At 40.0% G+C, this 19,060-nt stretch overlaps 2 protein-coding genes across 4 annotated transcripts in view; one reads left to right on the top strand and one right to left on the bottom strand.

The window, feature by feature from the left end:
- P2RY12 (purinergic receptor P2Y12) overlaps positions 1 to 17,202 on the top strand; it is a 58,219-nt gene extending 41,017 nt beyond the window's left edge. The window contains exons 2-4 of one of the 2 annotated variants that reach the window (XM_059688131.1): positions 2,667 to 3,000; positions 13,175 to 13,339; positions 14,827 to 17,202. In XM_059688131.1, coding sequence (XP_059544114.1) covers positions 14,849 to 15,865 — 1,017 coding nt within the window. In that variant the 5' untranslated portion in view covers positions 2,667 to 3,000; positions 13,175 to 13,339; positions 14,827 to 14,848 and the 3' untranslated portion in view covers positions 15,866 to 17,202. The remainder of the gene's footprint in view (positions 1 to 2,666; positions 3,001 to 13,174; positions 13,340 to 14,826) is intronic. The other variant, XM_059688132.1, reaches the window with a different exon arrangement.
- MED12L (mediator complex subunit 12L) overlaps positions 1 to 19,060 on the bottom strand; it is a 394,672-nt gene that overhangs the window by 97,441 nt on the left and 278,171 nt on the right. For both annotated transcript variants that reach the window (XM_059688123.1, XM_059688122.1), the window contains one exon: positions 2,603 to 2,750. In XM_059688123.1, coding sequence (XP_059544106.1) covers positions 2,603 to 2,750 — 148 coding nt within the window. The remainder of the gene's footprint in view (positions 1 to 2,602; positions 2,751 to 19,060) is intronic.

The raw sequence follows: 19,060 nt of genomic DNA on the forward strand, positions 1-19,060 counted from the left end.
TCTTAAAATCTCACATAAAAATATACAATTGGTTATTGGCAATTCATATTCATTTTTAAAAATATAAAAATATTAGTGGTGGTTTTCAATGGAATACTTTATTTTAAAAATATTCACATGAATAACATGAATAATTCATAGTAATAGATATTATTATTCCTTAGTTGCTTAATTTTGGTTGTCTTTTTTTCAAAATCTTTAAACCCTACAAGTTTTGGCCTTCTAGTTTGATAAACCTCATTAATATTTTCAAAAGATGCACCACTGAAACACAAAAATGACTGACTAGTCCAGCAGTTCTCAACGTGTTGGTCGCGACCCCTTTGGGGGTCGAACGACCCTTCTGCATATCAGATATTTACATTACGATTCATAACAGTAGCAAAATTAAAGTTATGAAGTAGAAATGAAAATAATTTTATGGTTGGGGGGGTCACAACATGAGGAGCTGTATTTAAAGGGCCAGAAGGTTGAGAACCACTGGACAAGTCATATAAATGTAAAATAGGTTTGACCACCTTCAACTGGAAATGTCGTAAAAGCTTTAGATTATAAATGCCCCTAGATAAAGCCTGGTTGATGTGATAACACTCCTAATGGAGTTCCTAAAAATCATATTTTTAGTGTAGCCAGAAATCAAATACATGCTTACACAAGCTCCCTTTTCCTGCCTTATCAATGCTCATCTTCGCTGGCAAAAGCTCGCAAATTTCCTTAATCTAAGAATAGTTAGCTAGCTTCTGGTGAGCACACTAGGTTTTAAGTAGTGACTTAAATGTGGACTATCAAAAGATAGATCTAATTAAACATTTCTGGGTGAGGAATTTTAAAATGAGGGAAAGACAAAAATCCACTTTGAAGATGCCTCTTCACAGTGGTGTTTCCATCACTGGTATCTCGAAAACCAGCATGAACAACAATTGTCTCTGTGAGTTCATAAGCAAGACTTGGCTATTTAAGAAACTGATACAAAGATAGCAGAGACTATAGTCTGGCATAAAAAACTACGAAGGAAGGAAGTAGACTCAACAGAAAAAGATACCACATTGCTTCCTTCCTCTTCCTACCCTCTCAGTTTTCCAAAAACCAAAAATTCCATAGGATCTGGAAAGACTCTAAAATTAATCTAAAATTTTTTAAAAAATGTATTACTGAACCTCTGAACTGAGATAGTGTCCACCCCATTCTCAAGTACACAAAGAGGCGTTTCAGTAGTCTCTGCTCCCTACTTAACAGGGCTTCTAAATCCAACCTTCTAAATGCAACCCATTTCCTCTTTCTCAAAAAAAGAGAAAAAAGCAAAGGGACAGATCAACAGTTTTTCTTAGCAATTATGTTCTTTGCAAGCTCAATAAGGACAAACCAACAACAACAGGGTTTCATTTCCCTTCCAGGACTCTTGGTTGTCCCCTGGCAATCTGGTGAAGTGCAAGGTCCTTAACCAGCAATAGAAGGAAGTTAGGGAACATGATGCAAATCACACGAAGGTCAATTTTCCATTGTGTGTGCTCTGAAGACTAGCCTGTGACTAATACAGTGGCAACATGACATTCAGAGTGAAAAGAGAGCCTTGTACCTTGTTTCTGCCTGTGCCCCTCTATTGATGGAGAGGAAAGAGAGCTATTTGCATTAGTTATATCTGCACTTTCCTGTAGGAAAGATCTAGCATGGAAAAGCTCTAGAAATTCATCTGCTTAAAGTCTAAAGGATCCCCTGTGGAGGGGTTCATAAAAGAGTATTTATTTTGTACTGAACATCAAAGTAGGGTTTCTAGAGGTGGCTTATACCAAGTGCAGGAAGTGTGCTGTTTGCATAGGGAAAATTGAAACCTCCCCCCTTGTATTATTTAAGTAGTAGAAAAAGAAATACCACTGGTGGTAGTGGAGTATATATTATATCATATTTTAAATCATATAACTGCCTAATAAAATAAACAAACCTTGAAAAGAGTAATTAGGGAAATGTAAAGTGGATAATTACAAAATTTCAATTATGCAATGTAGTGACATAATGCAAAGGCGTAGCTTCACTGTTAAAACTATGTAAAAGGCCAGGGGAAAGAGTATTCCAAGTAAAGAAGGCATTATATAGAGCAAAGGCCTAATTTTCTTTTTCACTTGAAAATATTTGGTGATATTGGTAGTCACCATTACATATTGCGATTATTCTTCTGAATAATGTAAGAAAAGATCAGCAACTACACTGTCATGACTTTCAGTTATCATGCAATATAAGTACCCAGAGCAAACTACAAGCTTGAGAAAGGCTGGTAAAGAATAGGGGAATCACTTCCAAAGTAAGGGGTTTCCAACTCATTCTTCAATACTTCATTTTTGACTATTGTAGAAAATTCGGGAAGTAAAAAAAAGTAGAAAATAAAAACTACCTACATCTACTCATAAAATGTGCTATTTTAATACACGGATTACTATAAATGGAACCAAGGCCTTAAAATTTCAATGTGCTTATTCATATTTCAATGTGACAGTCATTCAGAAGAGGAAACACTGGGGACACTGCCATCTACAAACTTGATAAAGACTGCGCTAAGGGGCAGGACATAAGCCAGCACAATGGGAGAAAGTGCATTCGGGCTCTTTACCCCCCATCTCTGTGGTGCTCTTCTTATTTAGGATTTTCAAAATATCTCTGGTAATCTTCTTCAGCTGATGCCTCGCTTCATCACGTGCTTTGCCCACACCATACAGAAGAACTGTGCGCTGGTTACACTCATGGCTTGAAGACTCATCCTGAAAAACAGAAAAGTGCACTGTGAAGCCCTTGTCTGCAGGCGCAGGGCTGCACTTCGGGTCCAGGAAGTGCACTAACCACAGCATCTCTATGCTGGCTGGCCGTGGTGGCACCCGCCCACCTTTCAGTTCACCTCAACCTCCACTGGCAACACCTGGTTTTTCCAGTTTGGAACTTGCTAAAGTTATTAAAAGTGTCAACTAACCTGAAGTCTTAATAGAAGCAGTTGATGTGGGCGACCCCTACAGAGTAAGTTTTGACCATTGAAAACTTTTCATTGTTTAAAATTTAGCCTGGTGTTAATTTCACATCATATTTACATATTATCTAGTTGTACTTTTTCCTTAAGGAAAACGTTATTTTTTAGTAAGTTTGGTTTTCTCTATACAGCATCATTAAATATTTTATATTTATAAAAAAATCTTCCTAGGACACAACTACTTTTATAAAAGTGTTTCATTTACTTCCAACACGACTGTGTAAGATGCATGTATATTTGTTTCCAATATAGCATGCAGGTTTCATTGGGAGGTAAATAGCTGCAAGTGCAAACATGTTCTGTCTGACACTAACTTCCCTTCTGGAGCGCCCCAGCCCTCCTTGCCCACAAACAGTGAATTCAAGAGCTGTTTCTCCCTCCTGGGGAGGGAGATCATTCAGTCACAGCAAACAACATGCACATACTGCTAACCACATTCCTCAGCCAAAGTCATACAGTTCGGGATGTGTTCTCTCTTACACCTGGTTTTGAACTTTTCTACTAAATTTCCCTCTCAGATCTTATACTCTTTCATCTTCTTGGGATAATCCCCAGCTCTATCCTTCAGTCCATCTTCTTTTCTTACCATTTCTACATGTTGCCCCTGACAGGTGCTTTCCCTTCCTAACAGCATCTAATCCTAAGGAGCTTGCCTGAGAAAAGAACACTGCCCAGGAAACACACACAATATTCTGGTCCTAACTAGCAGTGGCTGCAAAAATCCTGGAGACGTGGAGAAGTACAGCGTTTCATTTGCAGCACGCCACCTGGGCATGCTGCACAAAGCAGCATTTTGCTTCTACACTCTTGAAATAAGAGCCTGATCTCTCTCCTCCTGTCACTTTCCTCCCAGTCTTTGTCATTCTGTCTTTCTCGCTCACACACTTGAATTCAAGGCACCACTTCTCCCTGCACTAGTTCCTTTTTTTTTTATTACATTCTATGAGAAATCTACATTTGTACACCCTGACACTCCATCTTGCTACCCCACCCCCAAGCAATTATTGTTTCAGGTGTTCAAATTTGCCTCCTCACTAGTATAAAGGGGAGGGGAAGGCTAGGAGCAGGTCTCTTCTAGAAGCCACTGTTATTTAATACATCCTGAGTATCCAAATCTCCCCAAAATTTCCATAGACAGACCTAACCACAGGATGAAGTCAACAGAGGTAATGATTCCCACACCTGGCTGCACATCTGAATGACCTGAGCTGCTTGTTAATTTCCAACTTTTGTTGTGGTCACAGAGCACTGCTGATATATTTCTTGTTTGTCTGGTGCACATGTGAACCTTAAAAAGGGAACAGAGGGCACTGAGGAAACTGTTCAACACCCAGCAGCACAATCCTGTACCTGGGATTGTTTTCAGTGAAGGCACCTGTGGTCCAGTGGTTCTAATGTAAACTTCAATAGGAGGCATGATGGAAAGATGTTAGCAAAGATATTCACAACTATTTATACAGTGTCTCCCCACAGCAGGACGAGGCACTAGGAACCCTGAGAAAATGCAAGGATGCCAGTTCCTTGTCCTCAAGGATTGCAGGTCCAGTGTCATAAAGGCAGCATTTGCAGAGGGAGTAGGAGCCTCAGCGGGGCTGGTGTCCTGGGAAGGCCCTGCGCTCCTCACTAACACACAGGAGCCTGGGTGGGCATGAACAGTCATAGCCCAAGGTTGGGTCAGAGCTGTGAATGCACTTGGGTCCAGCTCCACGTCCAGAGAATGAGCCTTTCTGAGCCTCGGATTTTTCCTCTGAAAAACAAGGCAACGCCACCTGCCCTGTGAGAATAACTGAGTAGCACAGGAGACAGTGCCCACTGCCATTCATTCGTATTCCCTCACTTCCACTTCTCTCTCTCACACACACCCTACTCACACTGCCACGTTACTCAACATTTACCAGATACCGGCTGCATCCTTCCTTGGCTGTGGCCCTCCCACCACCTAAATACTCGCAGCAGCCTCAGCTTCACTGGTGGAAATGCTCTGGCCATGTACAGCCTCCGGCCCTCACTCCCTCACTGCACACTAGTGAGAGCCCTCACCAGAGGAGCTCAGGGAGGAGAGAGAACCTTTGGAGAACTTATCACAGTGTAATTCACTTATTTTTTATGTATTTGCTGGTGTCTGTCTTCCCTGCTACACGATCTATTTGGTGAGGGAGAACCCAGGTCTGTTGTGTTCACATTTATGTTATTTTTTTTTAATTATCACCCAAGGATATGTTTTTATTGATTTTTAGAGAGAGAGGATTCAGGGCAGAGAGAGAGAGAAACATCAATGTGAGAGAGAAACATTGATCAGTTGCCTCTGATATATGCGCCAACCAGGAATCAAACCCACAACCTAGGTATGTGCCCCAACCAGGGATGGAACCCACAACTTGGATATACCCCCGGACTGGAAATTGAACCCACAAATGGGACAGTGCTCCAACCAACCCAGCCACCAACCAGGGCCACATTTACATTCTTAATAGGCACTGATTAGCACTTAACATTCTTTGAATATACAATATAATGAATAAATAAGTGGATTAATAAAAAAACACATGACTAAAAGATAAAAACAAAAACTACTTTTGTAGGAAACTTAACCTGAAAAGTGCTGATAAAACTCAAAAGGAGAAATGAGAGGCAAAGAGAAAGAGCAAAAAAGTTTGTAGAGTGTAAACTAGATCTTAGTGGTGGGACTAAAAAATAAGAAGAAAAACCAAGAGGTATTTGATGGCAATTAGGAAAATATCGTGCATCTGAGTGAATGTTCATCTCACTGGGTTTCAAGATGGACTCACTAGACAAAGTATGTTGGAAGAAAGAAGAGTAGGTAACAATGGCAGGGAGCTCATAAATTCACCTTTAGGTGAGAAGAATTTAAAGGGTAGGTAGAAATCCTATATAATAAAAGCCTAATATGCAAATTGTCCCCTCAGGTGGGCAGTGAACCGGGAGTTCGACTGCTCGCTATGACGTATGCTGACCAGTGGGTGGGGGGGGTGGGGGTTAGCACGTAACAAGGCAGGAGTCAGCTGGGAGAGAACATGCTGCCCTCCTGGCTTCCCTGTGGCGCCGCTGGGTGGCCCAGAGACCCACGCTGTGCCCCGGCCCGTGGCGTCTGGTCGCACTCACCATATCTCCATGTGGGGACTTGGGCACTGTGACTCAGACAGAGGGGGATGCGTGGGGGGCCCAGGGGCCCAGATACTGCCCAGGGCCCAGAGGTCAGCTGGAACCTGACCTTCTATGCCAGATGCTCCCCCTTCGATCACTGGCCAGGCCTAGGGATCGCTGGCCAGGCCTAGGTGCATGAATTTTGTGCACCAGGCCTCTAGTTTTTATAAATATTTATTGGGTGGTTTGACATAGAGCAAATATGGAGGTGACAGTTTAGGGAGAAGAGCAATGTGTCACTGGAAGGGGTGTAAAAATCCCAAATTATTGGGTGGGGGGCAAAGAGTGTTGAGACAGTGAGGAGGCCAAATAAACCATCGAATGATGCACATGCACTCTCTATCCTATATAATAAAGAGGTAATATGCAAATTAACCCCCACGCCCTCACAAGATGGCTGCCTATGACCAGGCTGGCAGGGGGGATAGTGACAGACAACCAGACCAAACAAGCAGGCTGCATGGGGTGACCAGGCCGGCAGGGGGGTTAGTGAGGGATGACCAAATGACTGAACAGAAGGCTGCATGGGGCGACCAGGCTGTCAGGGGGGTTAGTGAGGGATGACCAAATGACTGAACAGAAGGCTGCATGGGGCAACCAGGCTGGCAGGGGGGCTAGTGAGGGACGACCAAATGACTGAACAAGCAGGCTGCATGGGGCGACCAGGCCGGCAGGGGGGTTAGTGAGGGATGACCAAATGACTGAACAGAAGGCTGCATGGGGCAACCAGGCTGGCAGGGGGGTTAAGTGAGGGATGACCAAACAACTGAACAAGCAGGCTGCGTGGGGCGACCAGGCTGACAGGAGGGCCGTGAGGGGCGACTAGGCCGGCAGGGGGGGCAGTTGGGGGTGACCAGGCCGGCGGGGGGGGGGGGGCAGTTAGGAGCGACCAGGCAGGCAGGCAGGTTAGTGGTTAGGAGGCAGCGGTCCAGGATTGTGAGAGGATGTCTGACTGCTGGTTTAAAGAAATGAACATGACTCAGAGCAGACTTCAATTTAATTCACTTAATCAGGCAGTTGGACATCCCTTGAGTGGTCCCAGACTGGAGAGAGCACAGGCTGGGCTGAGGGGACACCCCTCCCCTGGTGCACAAATATCATGCACCAGGCCTCTAGTAATCAATAAGAGCACCAGAGAAGTCAGGGTCACAGAGGTTAGTCATGGAGGGGACGTTTAACGCTGGGAGTCATCAATAGTATCAAATGCAGGAGAGAAGTCACAATGGATGTAGCTGACTTGTTTTTTTCAAAAACACATGTGTGAACCTCAAACGAGAAGTTTCTCTACAATGGGGGGTGGAGGGCAGAGAGCAGGACACAGGGAGCTGAAGTAAGAGTAGCTGGTGAAATAAGAGAAGGCAGAGGAAGTAACCCACATTTACTAGTGCTGGGCATGAAGAACAGCAGCTTGAGCGGAAAGGGAAGGTTGTGTTAAGATCATCAATGGCAACCTCTTGTTTCAAAGCTATGTTCCAAATAGAGTCTCCAGGAAGGAAATCCAGGTCGGAGGGCAGATAACTGATAGATAGAAAACAACAGTGTCTTAACTTGGAAAGAAAGTCAGGCACACCTTTACACTTCACCACTGAGTAAAAGGAAACTGATGAAAACATGGGGAATGTGGGTGAAAAGTGAGGAATGTGAGGAACTTCACATCGGTTCATTGGTCCTGATATACTCAGGGAGTTGGACTAGAAGCACAGTCATGAATTGAGAGTGAGGGATGGAATTTTTTTAAAAGCAAGAGCAACATGCACTTAGCTGGGAAAGAACCACCGGTCCCCTCTGAGTAGTATAAAACTGTATGTGCTTCTGATAGCTGATATTGTGAGGAAAATCATGCATGGTAGCTGTTACCAATCTTCAAAATGGAAAGGCAAAGACTACTAAAAGCAACTCTTTTTCAACAGCCTACAACAGCAATTTTCAACCAGTGTGCTGCAAGAATTTTTAAAACATACAATACCCGACTAGTCAGGGGCACGGACCTCTTTTCCCTTAGGTTGTCAAATGAAAAAAATGACAACAGCCAACACAATAGCCGTCCAGTGTGAATGAATCACAATGATACCTTTTATTCTTGTCAGATCAGCAAAAAGCACATTGTTTGGTGTCACAGAACTTTAGTAATTAGTTTATGTGTGCTGTAAGATGAAAACTACGGAATTGGTTTATGTCAATTTTCGGTACATGCAGAAAATGTACAAGTCTTCAAATACCAGCTTATGCTACATGAGAATTAAGGCACCCTAAGAAAATAGGCCAAATATTCCTAAGAGTACCAATAAGTTCTACTCTTTCATCTGGGAATCCAAACACCCTCAAGTTGCCTAGTTGTAAGTAAAATTAATGATTGGAGATCAGTACCGAAGAATTATTCTGCTATTTATTCCCTGAAGGACACATTTGTTCAGAGGAAAAAAAAAATCACTAGGAAATCCACAATGTCTAGCCACTGCCAGTGTGCGGACCATGGGTGGGACAGTTCATCTCCCCTGTGCACTGACTTTTGAAAATCTCCAGATCGATTACTCTCTTTCTCCAGATAAAAATCACCTAACTGATAGGGAACTAGGAGGATGCATTTCCAAAACCCGGGAGGCCTGAAGGAAGAACTGAAGTGAATTAAATTGAAGTCTGCTCTGAGTCATGTTCATTTCTTTAAAATATGTGATTAAAAATGTTGCCAAAACACGTGTGTGTTCACAGAGATATGATAATGGTGGCTAGACTATCAGAGCTATGTACTTTCCTTATTAATATTTTCTGATTATTTCTACAAATGACCCAATTAACTGTAGAATTTAAAAATTAATAAATTAATGCTCCTTAAAGGGAAATAGGAATCCCACTCTGAGTGTTTCCTTATCTTTTGAACACTAATTAAGATGGATAAAGTAGATGCACTTGTCTTGCTGATACGATATAATTAAGGATTTCAAACTTCCCAACACTCATTAATTTGTATGTTTAAATATTCAAATGCAAACCCAGTATACTTCATCTCCAAAAAGGAGTAAAAACCACTTTTTTAAAAATAATAAAGCTACATAAAATTTTTAGTTCCTTTATTAAAATAAGTTTATTTTATTATTTTTAATATATCTTTATTGTTGAAAGTATAACAGATGTTCCTCTTTTTCTATACAAATAAAAGGGTAATATGCTAATTAGACCAGGTCGACCGGCCGTCTTCCAGATGTCCAACTTCCTTCCAGACAAAGCCATGGTGACGGAGGTCGAGACAGAGGCAATTAGGGGTGATCAGGAAAGGAGGGGAGGGCAGTTGGGGGTGAGATCAGGTCGGCAGGGGAGGGCAGTTAGGGGTGATCAAGCAGGCAGAGGCAGTTAGGGATGATCAGGCTAGCAGGGCAGAGCAGTTAGGGGCGAGATCAGGCCAGCAGGGGAGGACAGTTAGGAGCGATCAGGCAGGCAGAGAGGTTAAGGGCGATCAGGCAGGCAGGCAGAGGGGTTAGGGGCAATCAGGCAGGCAGGCAGAGGTAGTTTGGGGTGATCAGGCAGGCAGGCAGGTGAGCGGTTAGGAGCCAGTGGCCCCAGATAGCGAGAGGGATGTCCACAGGGATCGGGCCTAAAAAGGCAGTCGGACATCCCCCAAGGGGCCCCCGATTGAAGAGGGTGCAGGCTGGGCTGAGGGATTCCCGCCGCCCTGCATGAATTCCGTGCACCAGGCCACTAGTATGCATATAAGTTTTTTGGCTGATCTCTTCATGGCCCCATCCCCTCCCTCTGAGAGGTTTTCAAGCATTATTTTTGTAGCTGAATTCTTCAATATGACATTGTTCTGTTTAGAATAAAATGACTTCATATAAATGCTACATCAATAATAAGCCTTGCGCTGGGGTGAAGAATAGCTGTGTACATGTGTAAGGAGGGAGGGTGTGTTAAGCAGGGGCAGGGAACAGCAAACCTGCGAGCTGTACAAGGCCCACAAAATCATTTGGTCTGGCCCTGGAAGGCATAAAGGGTGAGTTCATTAAATGTCTGACCAAATACAGCAGGCGAACTTTTAAGCTGACAATTTTGTATGGCCCTTGAATGATGTTTTAAATATACAAATGGCCCTTGGAAGAAAAAAAGGTTCCCCACCCTGGTAAAGTAACAAGAAATGAGCTGCTGCTTCTCATTAATAATTCCACCTGAATTAGAGTAAATTTTCCTTTAAATCATAAAAAATAGGAAACCCCTTTAATTTGATTTGTATAGGATATCTTTGTCCTACAATAGCTTATAGTCCGCAGTATGGCTGAAATGAGACTTTATCCAACAGAGTCAGTGCACTGTAGGAGCATAACTGATATTAAGGTGTTTAACTAGATATAGTAATTAGGCCTCCGCTTTCATGCAAAACATTTGAGACAGGGTGACAACTCGATCAGCAGAGTTAGCATTCGCTTTTACTAAAAACCCCAATGCCCAAGACTCCTTATTTTAGGAATTTGTCTTTTATCAAATGTCTATACTCTCACCAGAAAAGACAAACTAGATGACATAAGCAAGCAATTCCTTAAAATGCATGTGTTCAATCAAAACATTCACTAATATCAGAATGACCACACCTACAAACCGTGTTAGAACTAAAATAGCCAAAGAGAGCTAATCAAATGGTTTAATTACCTCTCCATCCTTCTGCCACAATCTGATTCCAAAGGGACCATAGTCCTCCACTTTAGGACAGGGGCCCCCTGGGTTCAGAGTAATCTCATTCAAGTAAATATTTTCAGATAAGCAGACAACCTTCAGCAGACTTGGCAAAATAAATAAACTGGTTAAATCACTTGCATGTAAAAATTCTGGGGTATAAGTTTATTCTAAGTCATCTCAATCGTTGAAAGTAACTAAATCAATCAAAGCTAGTCTGGTTCCCAAAGTAACATATATGATTACAAACTGCATGTGTTGTTGTTTATTAACGAGGTAATGCTCTACTACATCCATATGACAATATACTTTTGTAACATGAGACAATTCTTGCTTAAAGGATTTTAGTCATTTTCAGGGTCAAGTGATCTAAATGGGTAATTGGCAGTCATCCTCCAATGAGAAAATATTATCAGAGAAGGTACACAGACAGGTGTGGTTGTGAGTTAAAACCAGAGGAGAGATAAAGTTAATTTAGAATAAGAGCTGGAGATTTTCCTTTACCCTTCAATCTCCTACTCATAGTCCTCTAGGAATTCGGAAATGTAAATTCTCAATAAAATATATGATTTAAGAATCCTGAATTAGTGTTCCTGTAATGTAACATGTACATTATGTGTTATAATTTCCCCCCACAAATCTTGTTTCATCTCTAGACCTTAGAAACAATTCATAAACATCCTTTAGAGTTTACAATATGCTGTAAACGCAAGTATGACTCTTATTTTCCTGCAAGAAGTGCAGCCATTCCCTTCATGGTATTTACCTCTCGCTCCTCTACCTCAATGTCGAGGAGACAGCAAGAGGGGGAAGATTTAGCCGTAACTGCAAAATAGTTACAGATGGAGGCTCCGGGACCAGACAGCATGGTTGGCATCAGGCCTCTAATGAATCCACTGCTCTGCTGCCCAGCTTCCCTCATCCAGAAACAGAAATAATATGAAGGTGTACTTCAGAGAGTCATCAAGGTCATAAAATGAGTAAATTCATGACGATATAAGGAATCAAACACTGGCGATTATTATTCGGAAGTGTACATAACATAAAAGTTCTGTCAAAGTCTAATTTTGTGTCCCCAAATCAACAAGTAAGATTTGCTTATTGTAAGTCAAATTTTAAAATAAAAATAACCTGATTCCTACTTTTTTAAGAGTTTAATATCAAACTGAGACTTCTAGCTGACTAACAGATTAGGATCTATTAAGTACCTGAAATTTCCAAATAAGATGATTCAAATTCATAACTTGATTTCAGATTCTTAATGCCAATTTAAGTCAGTGGTCCTGATTTAAAACATCAGTGTGCATGAGTATCACACGGGAAGCTCATTAAATGCAGGTGAGGGGAGCACCCAGAGTTCCTGACTCACTGGGGCTCGGTTTGGTGCCAAGGAACCTGCATTTCTCATGACTTCCCAGGGGAAGCCTGCACTTTGAGAACCTTTGTTGAAGATTAACAAATACAGAGACAGACCCACACAAAACTCAGAAGAAAGAAATAACCAAAACATATGTTCATAGCAAAGGCATCTATCCAAATGGTCCTCTGGTAACAGAGGAGATTACAGTTAGAAATATTTGTGTGTGTTTGTGTGCATGCATGTCCACAGTAGTATTTATACCAAAGTAATAGCAATACAAGGATCTATGAATTTAATGATATATTCCCCAACACCAAAAACTTGGTTAACAGAGAAAAAAATTGTTTCTATGTAAATTCTGTTCAAGAAAATCATAAAAGACACTTTATATAATAAGCCTGGCAACTGGATACAACTGTTTTTCTTTCTAATGTAATTTTGGAACTTTATAATTTATAATGGGAGGAAACTGTTTCATCTACAAAAAGCTGATCAAACACAGATTTAAAATAATGACATTATTAACCAGGAAAAGAAAGGCAAAGAGCAAGAGATTTAACATCCCTAACAAGCACAGATTCTGAGTTAATGTAATTACTTTTACAGCATGATACATCATCCGACGTTGAGCACAGTATGTTTTCAGGTAAACAGCCATCTAAGAAAGCAAGCTTGCAACCTTCTCCAGGAAGCAGACTACAAAAGGCTTGGATTTATCCTCGCAGGGAAAAATACCCAAAAGAACTCATACAGCATGAACTCTATGGCGGGTCTCAGTAAAAAGCCACAAGATTTAAAATTGCCTTTTAAAAGATGACTTTTCACCCACCCTGCCCCACATTTCCCAAGGAAATAAAAGCAGAAGTCATAAAAGTGGACAAACGGAAACCCAGTGTCTGCATAGCTTTGAGTCCACAGCACTTGAAGGTAATGTCTGATTGTGGAGTCCTCTCTTCCGCTCATGCTCTATTTCTCTCTAGAAACCTCAAGACTTTACTGATGAGAACTCTGCAAATTCTCTACCATAAAGAGTTTTAACAACTAAGCTAAGAAATTAAAAAGGAAAATACCAGATGCCATCCTGCAGTTGAACTGACTACCACTTACTGGATACATTTAAATCCTCCAATCAACAGAGTAACCAGGTAACTTTATATCTAGAAGTATTTGACACTTTGTATTTACACTATGTATTTACACTTTGACATATGTGAACATTTTTTCACGTTTTCTCAAAATTGGAAACCTTTAGTAACCATATCAATGCAGGCACTTATTTGGGATAAAAATTAAAATATAATCCACAATAATGGTGTTAGAGATAACAATTTCATTTAAAAACTTATAGAGGACTGAAATAAAATACAAATGGTCTTACTAATTTTACATCAAGTGTGGAATTAGACTTAGATATAGAGAGAGCTGAAATTCTCCAGATCAAGAATATGTGTTAAATAAGTTGTAGTCTATGCAAAATGAGTAATCCCAAAGTAGAATTTCCAAAACTATCAAAGAATATACAACTCAAAGCAAATAGCGGTAGCAAGGAAGGTTAAAATCAGTGATCTTGTATCAATTACATATCGTTTTTGGTTTGTTTTAGGTTAAACAGGTGAGAGGTGAGGAGGTGTTGAAAACTGAAGCCATAATTGTGACAACATGAATGAATCTTGTTTTACTTTCAATAATTAAAGGATGTAAAAAATTAATTCCACTGACATTTGGGGTATTTAGTTCTACCTTTATTTGTCATATTTAAATATTTTATATGGAATTTTTTTTAAATTTAGGTATCTGTACTTTAACATTACCATATCTTATATTTAGGAATAATATTCTATAAACAATCAATTCCACTGTCTTTGATGAAATAAAAATGTTACAAATCTCACTTTAAATTTCAAAATTTAGATGTCAGATAACATATTCAAATGAAGTGTTAGTTTATTTACAGCTGCTTGTTGGGGTATAATAACCTATGGAACCAGACATGAGCATGGTTTTGCTTTGCTATAGTATCTACCATTATATTTGAAGCTAAAGAATGAGTCCTTATGGGCCTGACTTTTGAATAGATGCCAGCAACACAGAGGCAGAAATATCCTTCAATTATAAAGGAAACTTTTCTTTCTGACTCAGTGTCTTACTTATTTAATCCTAATAGGCAATTATCAGTTATTTCTTCTTAGAATGCTTTGATGGTACAACTAGAGTAAGTGCAGTCTAGGAATAAGGTTGGTGCAGAAAGGGTGACTGAATAGAAACAAAAGAACTTTTTAAAGGCATGGAAATGAAACCGGAGAACAAAGCAGAGCCCTAATATTGCTCTTCTAGACTTCATATATAAATATACAGATGTTTTTGCCTAAGATCAAAAATGTTTTCAGAGAGGCTAATATTCAACAAATAAAAAATACAAAGTATCCATACCTTCACATAATTCAGACCATTTTACTTTCCTAGAAGTAGAATATGATGAAATATCATGAGATTGTTTTCTTTGTTCTTACTACTTGCCACAAAAAAAATTAGAAACCTGTTTTTAAAGAAGGCTGTCCAGAATAGTTACACCCAGAGACAAAAGCAAAATCAGCTACTGGCACTGAAAATAACCACCTCCCCTCCCCTCCAGGTATCAAAGAGGGAACGCAGCCATGGACAACTTCACCTCTCCCCCGGGGAATGGCAGCCTGTGCACCAGGGACTACCACATCACCCAGGTCCTCTTCCCGCTCCTCTACACTGTCCTGTTTTTCACTGGACTCATCACAAATAGCCTGGCAATGAGGATTTTCTTTCAAATCCGCAGTAAATCCAACTTTATTATTTTTCTTAAGAACACAGTCATTTCCGATCTTCTCATGATTCTGACTTTTCCATTCAAAATCCTCAGTGATGCCAAACTGGGAACAGGACCACTGAGAGTGTTCGTGTGCCAAGTGACCTCTGTCATATTTTACTTCACAATGTATATCAGTATTTCATTCCTAGGGCTGATAACTATCGATCGCTACCAGAAGACCACCAGGCCATTTAAAACATCCAGCCCCAACAACCTCCTGGGGGCTAAGATTCTCTCTGTTGTCATCTGGGCATTCATGTTCTTACTCTCTTTGCCTAACATGATCCTAACCAACAGGAGGCCAAGAGACAAGAATGTGAAGAAATGCTCTTTCCTCAAATCAGAGTTTGGTTTGGTCTGGCATGAAATAGTCAATTATATCTGTCAAATCATTTTCTGGATTAATTTTTTAATTGTCATTGTATGTTATACACTCATTACAAAAGAACTATACAGGTCATATGTAAGAACAAGGGGTACTGGCAAAGTTCACAAGAAAAAGGTGAACATCAAAGTTTTCATTATCATTGCTGTATTTTTTATTTGTTTTGTTCCCTTCCATTTTGCCCGGATTCCTTACACCCTGAGCCAGACCCGGGATGTCTTTAACTGCTCTGCGGAGAATACTCTGTTCTATGTGAAGGAGAGCACGCTCTGGTTAACTTCCTTAAATGCATGCCTGGATCCATTCATCTACTTTTTTCTTTGCAAGTCCTTCAAAAATTCCTTGATGAGTATGCTGAAGTGCACCAATTCTGCAACATCTCCCCACGAAAACAGGGGGAAAGGTCAGGATGGTAGGGACCCAAGCGAAGAGACTCCAATATAAACACATTGAGGTAAGATTTCAATCTGTTAACCAGATTGAAATATTAGTGTTTGGAACTCCTAAAAGAAAACACTATGTAAAAATATTAATACTAAGAAGCAGCTGAGTAACAATGACGCTTGAAACAATAGAAGACTACAAAAGTAGTTTTCATTTACTTTTTCAGTATTAAAAGCTATTTTAAAATGTAGAAAACTAAATTAACATATAGCTGTGGAGCAAAACAAACTGTTATCCAATAACCATGTGACATGCAAAAACCATACAGAATTCAAGAATTGAAGAGTTTTGGCAAAATAGGTAACAATATAATGATACTTACTGTAATTCTATAAATACATTATTGATCACAATATTAGTAAACTTACTATATAATCAACTGGAGAATGATAAATCTGATAAAATCTTCTGACCAAAAATTATACTTATCTATAATAATAAAAATGTAACATGCTAATTAGACCAGGCAGCCAAACGACCTTCCGGACATTCTTCCGGATGACCTTCTGGACAAGCGGGGCTGCAAGGGCCGAGGCAAGCCACCGCGGCTGCAAGGGCCGATCCCCTTGCACAAATTTTGTGCATCATGCCTCTAGTTAGTTGTATATACAATTCTAGTCCCCAAACCAAATGCTGACCTATTGTGATAATCATTATGAAAATTTAAGTAAGTGGGGCACACAAAGAATAGTAACTACTAACTTACAATTATCAGCAAAGACCTAAGGGATTTATACTAATTGAAATGGTAATAGATTGGACTGAATTTTTTTTAATGTTCATTAAGACAGAAGATTAAAAACTACTTTTCCAATAAAAAGTGTAGAAATAGCAAATGAAGCCATTAAATAAAGAGGCTTTTTATAAGATATTCTAATACACACATACAAAAACAAACAAACATAATACTCCCTTAACACTAGAGAAATCAGTTTTACTAATGTTTTCACAACTTCAGTAAATGCAATAGCATCATTAACTTATCTTTATTAACTAGCTACTAGAGACTGCACACAAGTTAATAAACATTTCCCATAGTGAGAAAAACAAATGTAATTAAGCATTTGTACAGCATAACTATCAACAGGAAAGTGATTAAAATGGTTGGATTTATGCCCTTGCTGGTTTGGGTCAGTGGTTGGGGTGTCGGCCCTCAGACTGAAGAGTTCTGGGTTCAATATTTCTCTCTCTGCCTCTCCCCCTCCTTCCCACTCTGTCTAAAAATCAATGGAAAAAATATCCTCGGGTGAGGATTAACAACAACGACAAAATGTTTGGATTTACCTGTTTGTTATTTGTGTGTATAACAAAAAATTTACATTAAACTCTAAATCACACTTTGTTAGAAATTCTTTGTTCAAAGATATTAGATACCATGACTCACTTCCTATCTTCCCCCTACCTCAAATGTCAAACCCATTTAAGAAAGATCAGCTGCCAATACTTTTAAGACAGAACATTGAGAAAATCTTCTGAAGGTGACATCTCACATCAATTAGTTCATATGTAAATGAGAAACCAGGTCAGACTTCAAATGTAGACTGCTTTCACAGAAGCCATGTTCATTATTCTTAATATAAATAAAATATACAACACACTGGGAATTAAGACATCATTTATCTTAATTATATATAATCCTCAGAGGTGATTCTCAAGCAGAAGGCATAGATTCCAATATCTAAATATCATATGAGAAGAAATTAAAAGGCTGAATCCTATATAATAAAAGCCTAATATGCTAAGTATCTGGTCGTCTGGTTGTCTGTTCAACCAATCAAAGTGTAATATGCTATGAATGGATTTTACATTTCAAATGTTTGTGGGGATAAAAGTTAGAAGAAGAGTAAAAGCTCATGCTGCATTAAAGTTATATGAAATTCAAGTTTCAGTGTCCATAAGGTTTTATTAGAACACAGCCACACCCACTGGGGTTTTACCTGCCGTAACAACAGGGATAAGTAGTTGTGTTGGAGATTGCAAAGCCACAAAAGTATTTACTAGCTAGTTCTTTAAAAAACTGACAACCCCTGGACTAGAACTTTAAAAGCAGAAGAAAACCCCTACACGGGAAACAAAACAAAACAAAAACAACCCTGTCTTCAAGCACCAGGGTACTTCAGTGGCTTTGCACTGTAAACAACTGCAGTCCAGTCGCTGATCTAGGTGACCTGCTAGCTGGGAATGCCCAAAACGGGACTACAATGATGCCAGTGGGAACTAAGCATGTGGAAACACGCTTACAAGTCTCTAAGTAAAAAGAGACAGCCTGACTTTTTAAAAAATGGGGAAAGGGCTTGAAAAATCAATTTCCAGGAGAAATACAAATGGGCAGTATAATATAAATACATATATATCACTGATAATCAAATAAGTATACTAAAATGACATGGCTTTTTTGCACCATGAGTTTTAGAACTGATTTATAAGTTTTTAAGCAAGGTGTTGTAGAATCCCACTCAGTGAGACTACAAATCAGTACAATCTTTCTGGAAAGCTTTTGGAAAATACCATTCTACATATTGATGCACAGTGTTTGATCCAGCATTCCACTTTTAGGGAACTTCCTATAAATATGTTGCAACAAATGCACAAAAATATATGGACATGTATATGCTCTACAGTACTGTTTTTTAATATGAGAAAAAAAATGGGAAAATAAATGGCCAACAACTTAACTAAACTATGATAACTTTATATTGTATAACATTTTTTTAAAAATTAGGGAAGTCATCATGTACTGACATAAAATAAAACAAAGATACAATATATCATCAATAAATGTAAATATATATGTACATGTACATATTTCCTAACCATTGGTATAATATGTAAAAGGGATTAACTTGCAATTACTATTACATGCATGTCTATATTTGAACTCTTTAAACTTTATAATAAAACTAGGGGCCCGGTGCACGAAATTCGTGCACTGGGTGTGTGTGTGGGGGGGGGGGGGAGTGTCCCTCAGCCCAGCCTGCCCCCTCTCACATACTGGGAGCCCTCAGGCGTTGACCCCCATCACCCTCCAATCGCAGGATCGGCCCCTTGCCCAGGCCTGACGCCTCCGCCAGAGGTGTCAGGCTTGGACAGGGGACCCCCATCTCCCCCTGATCACTGGCTCTGGCCCCCGCCCAGGCCTGAGGCCTCTGGCCCAGGAATCATGCCTGGGCAGGGGACCCCCATCTCCCTCTGATC

This window comes from Myotis daubentonii, chromosome 3, assembly GCF_963259705.1.
Source record: "Myotis daubentonii chromosome 3, mMyoDau2.1, whole genome shotgun sequence".
Lineage (NCBI taxonomy): Eukaryota > Metazoa > Chordata > Mammalia > Chiroptera > Vespertilionidae > Myotis > Myotis daubentonii.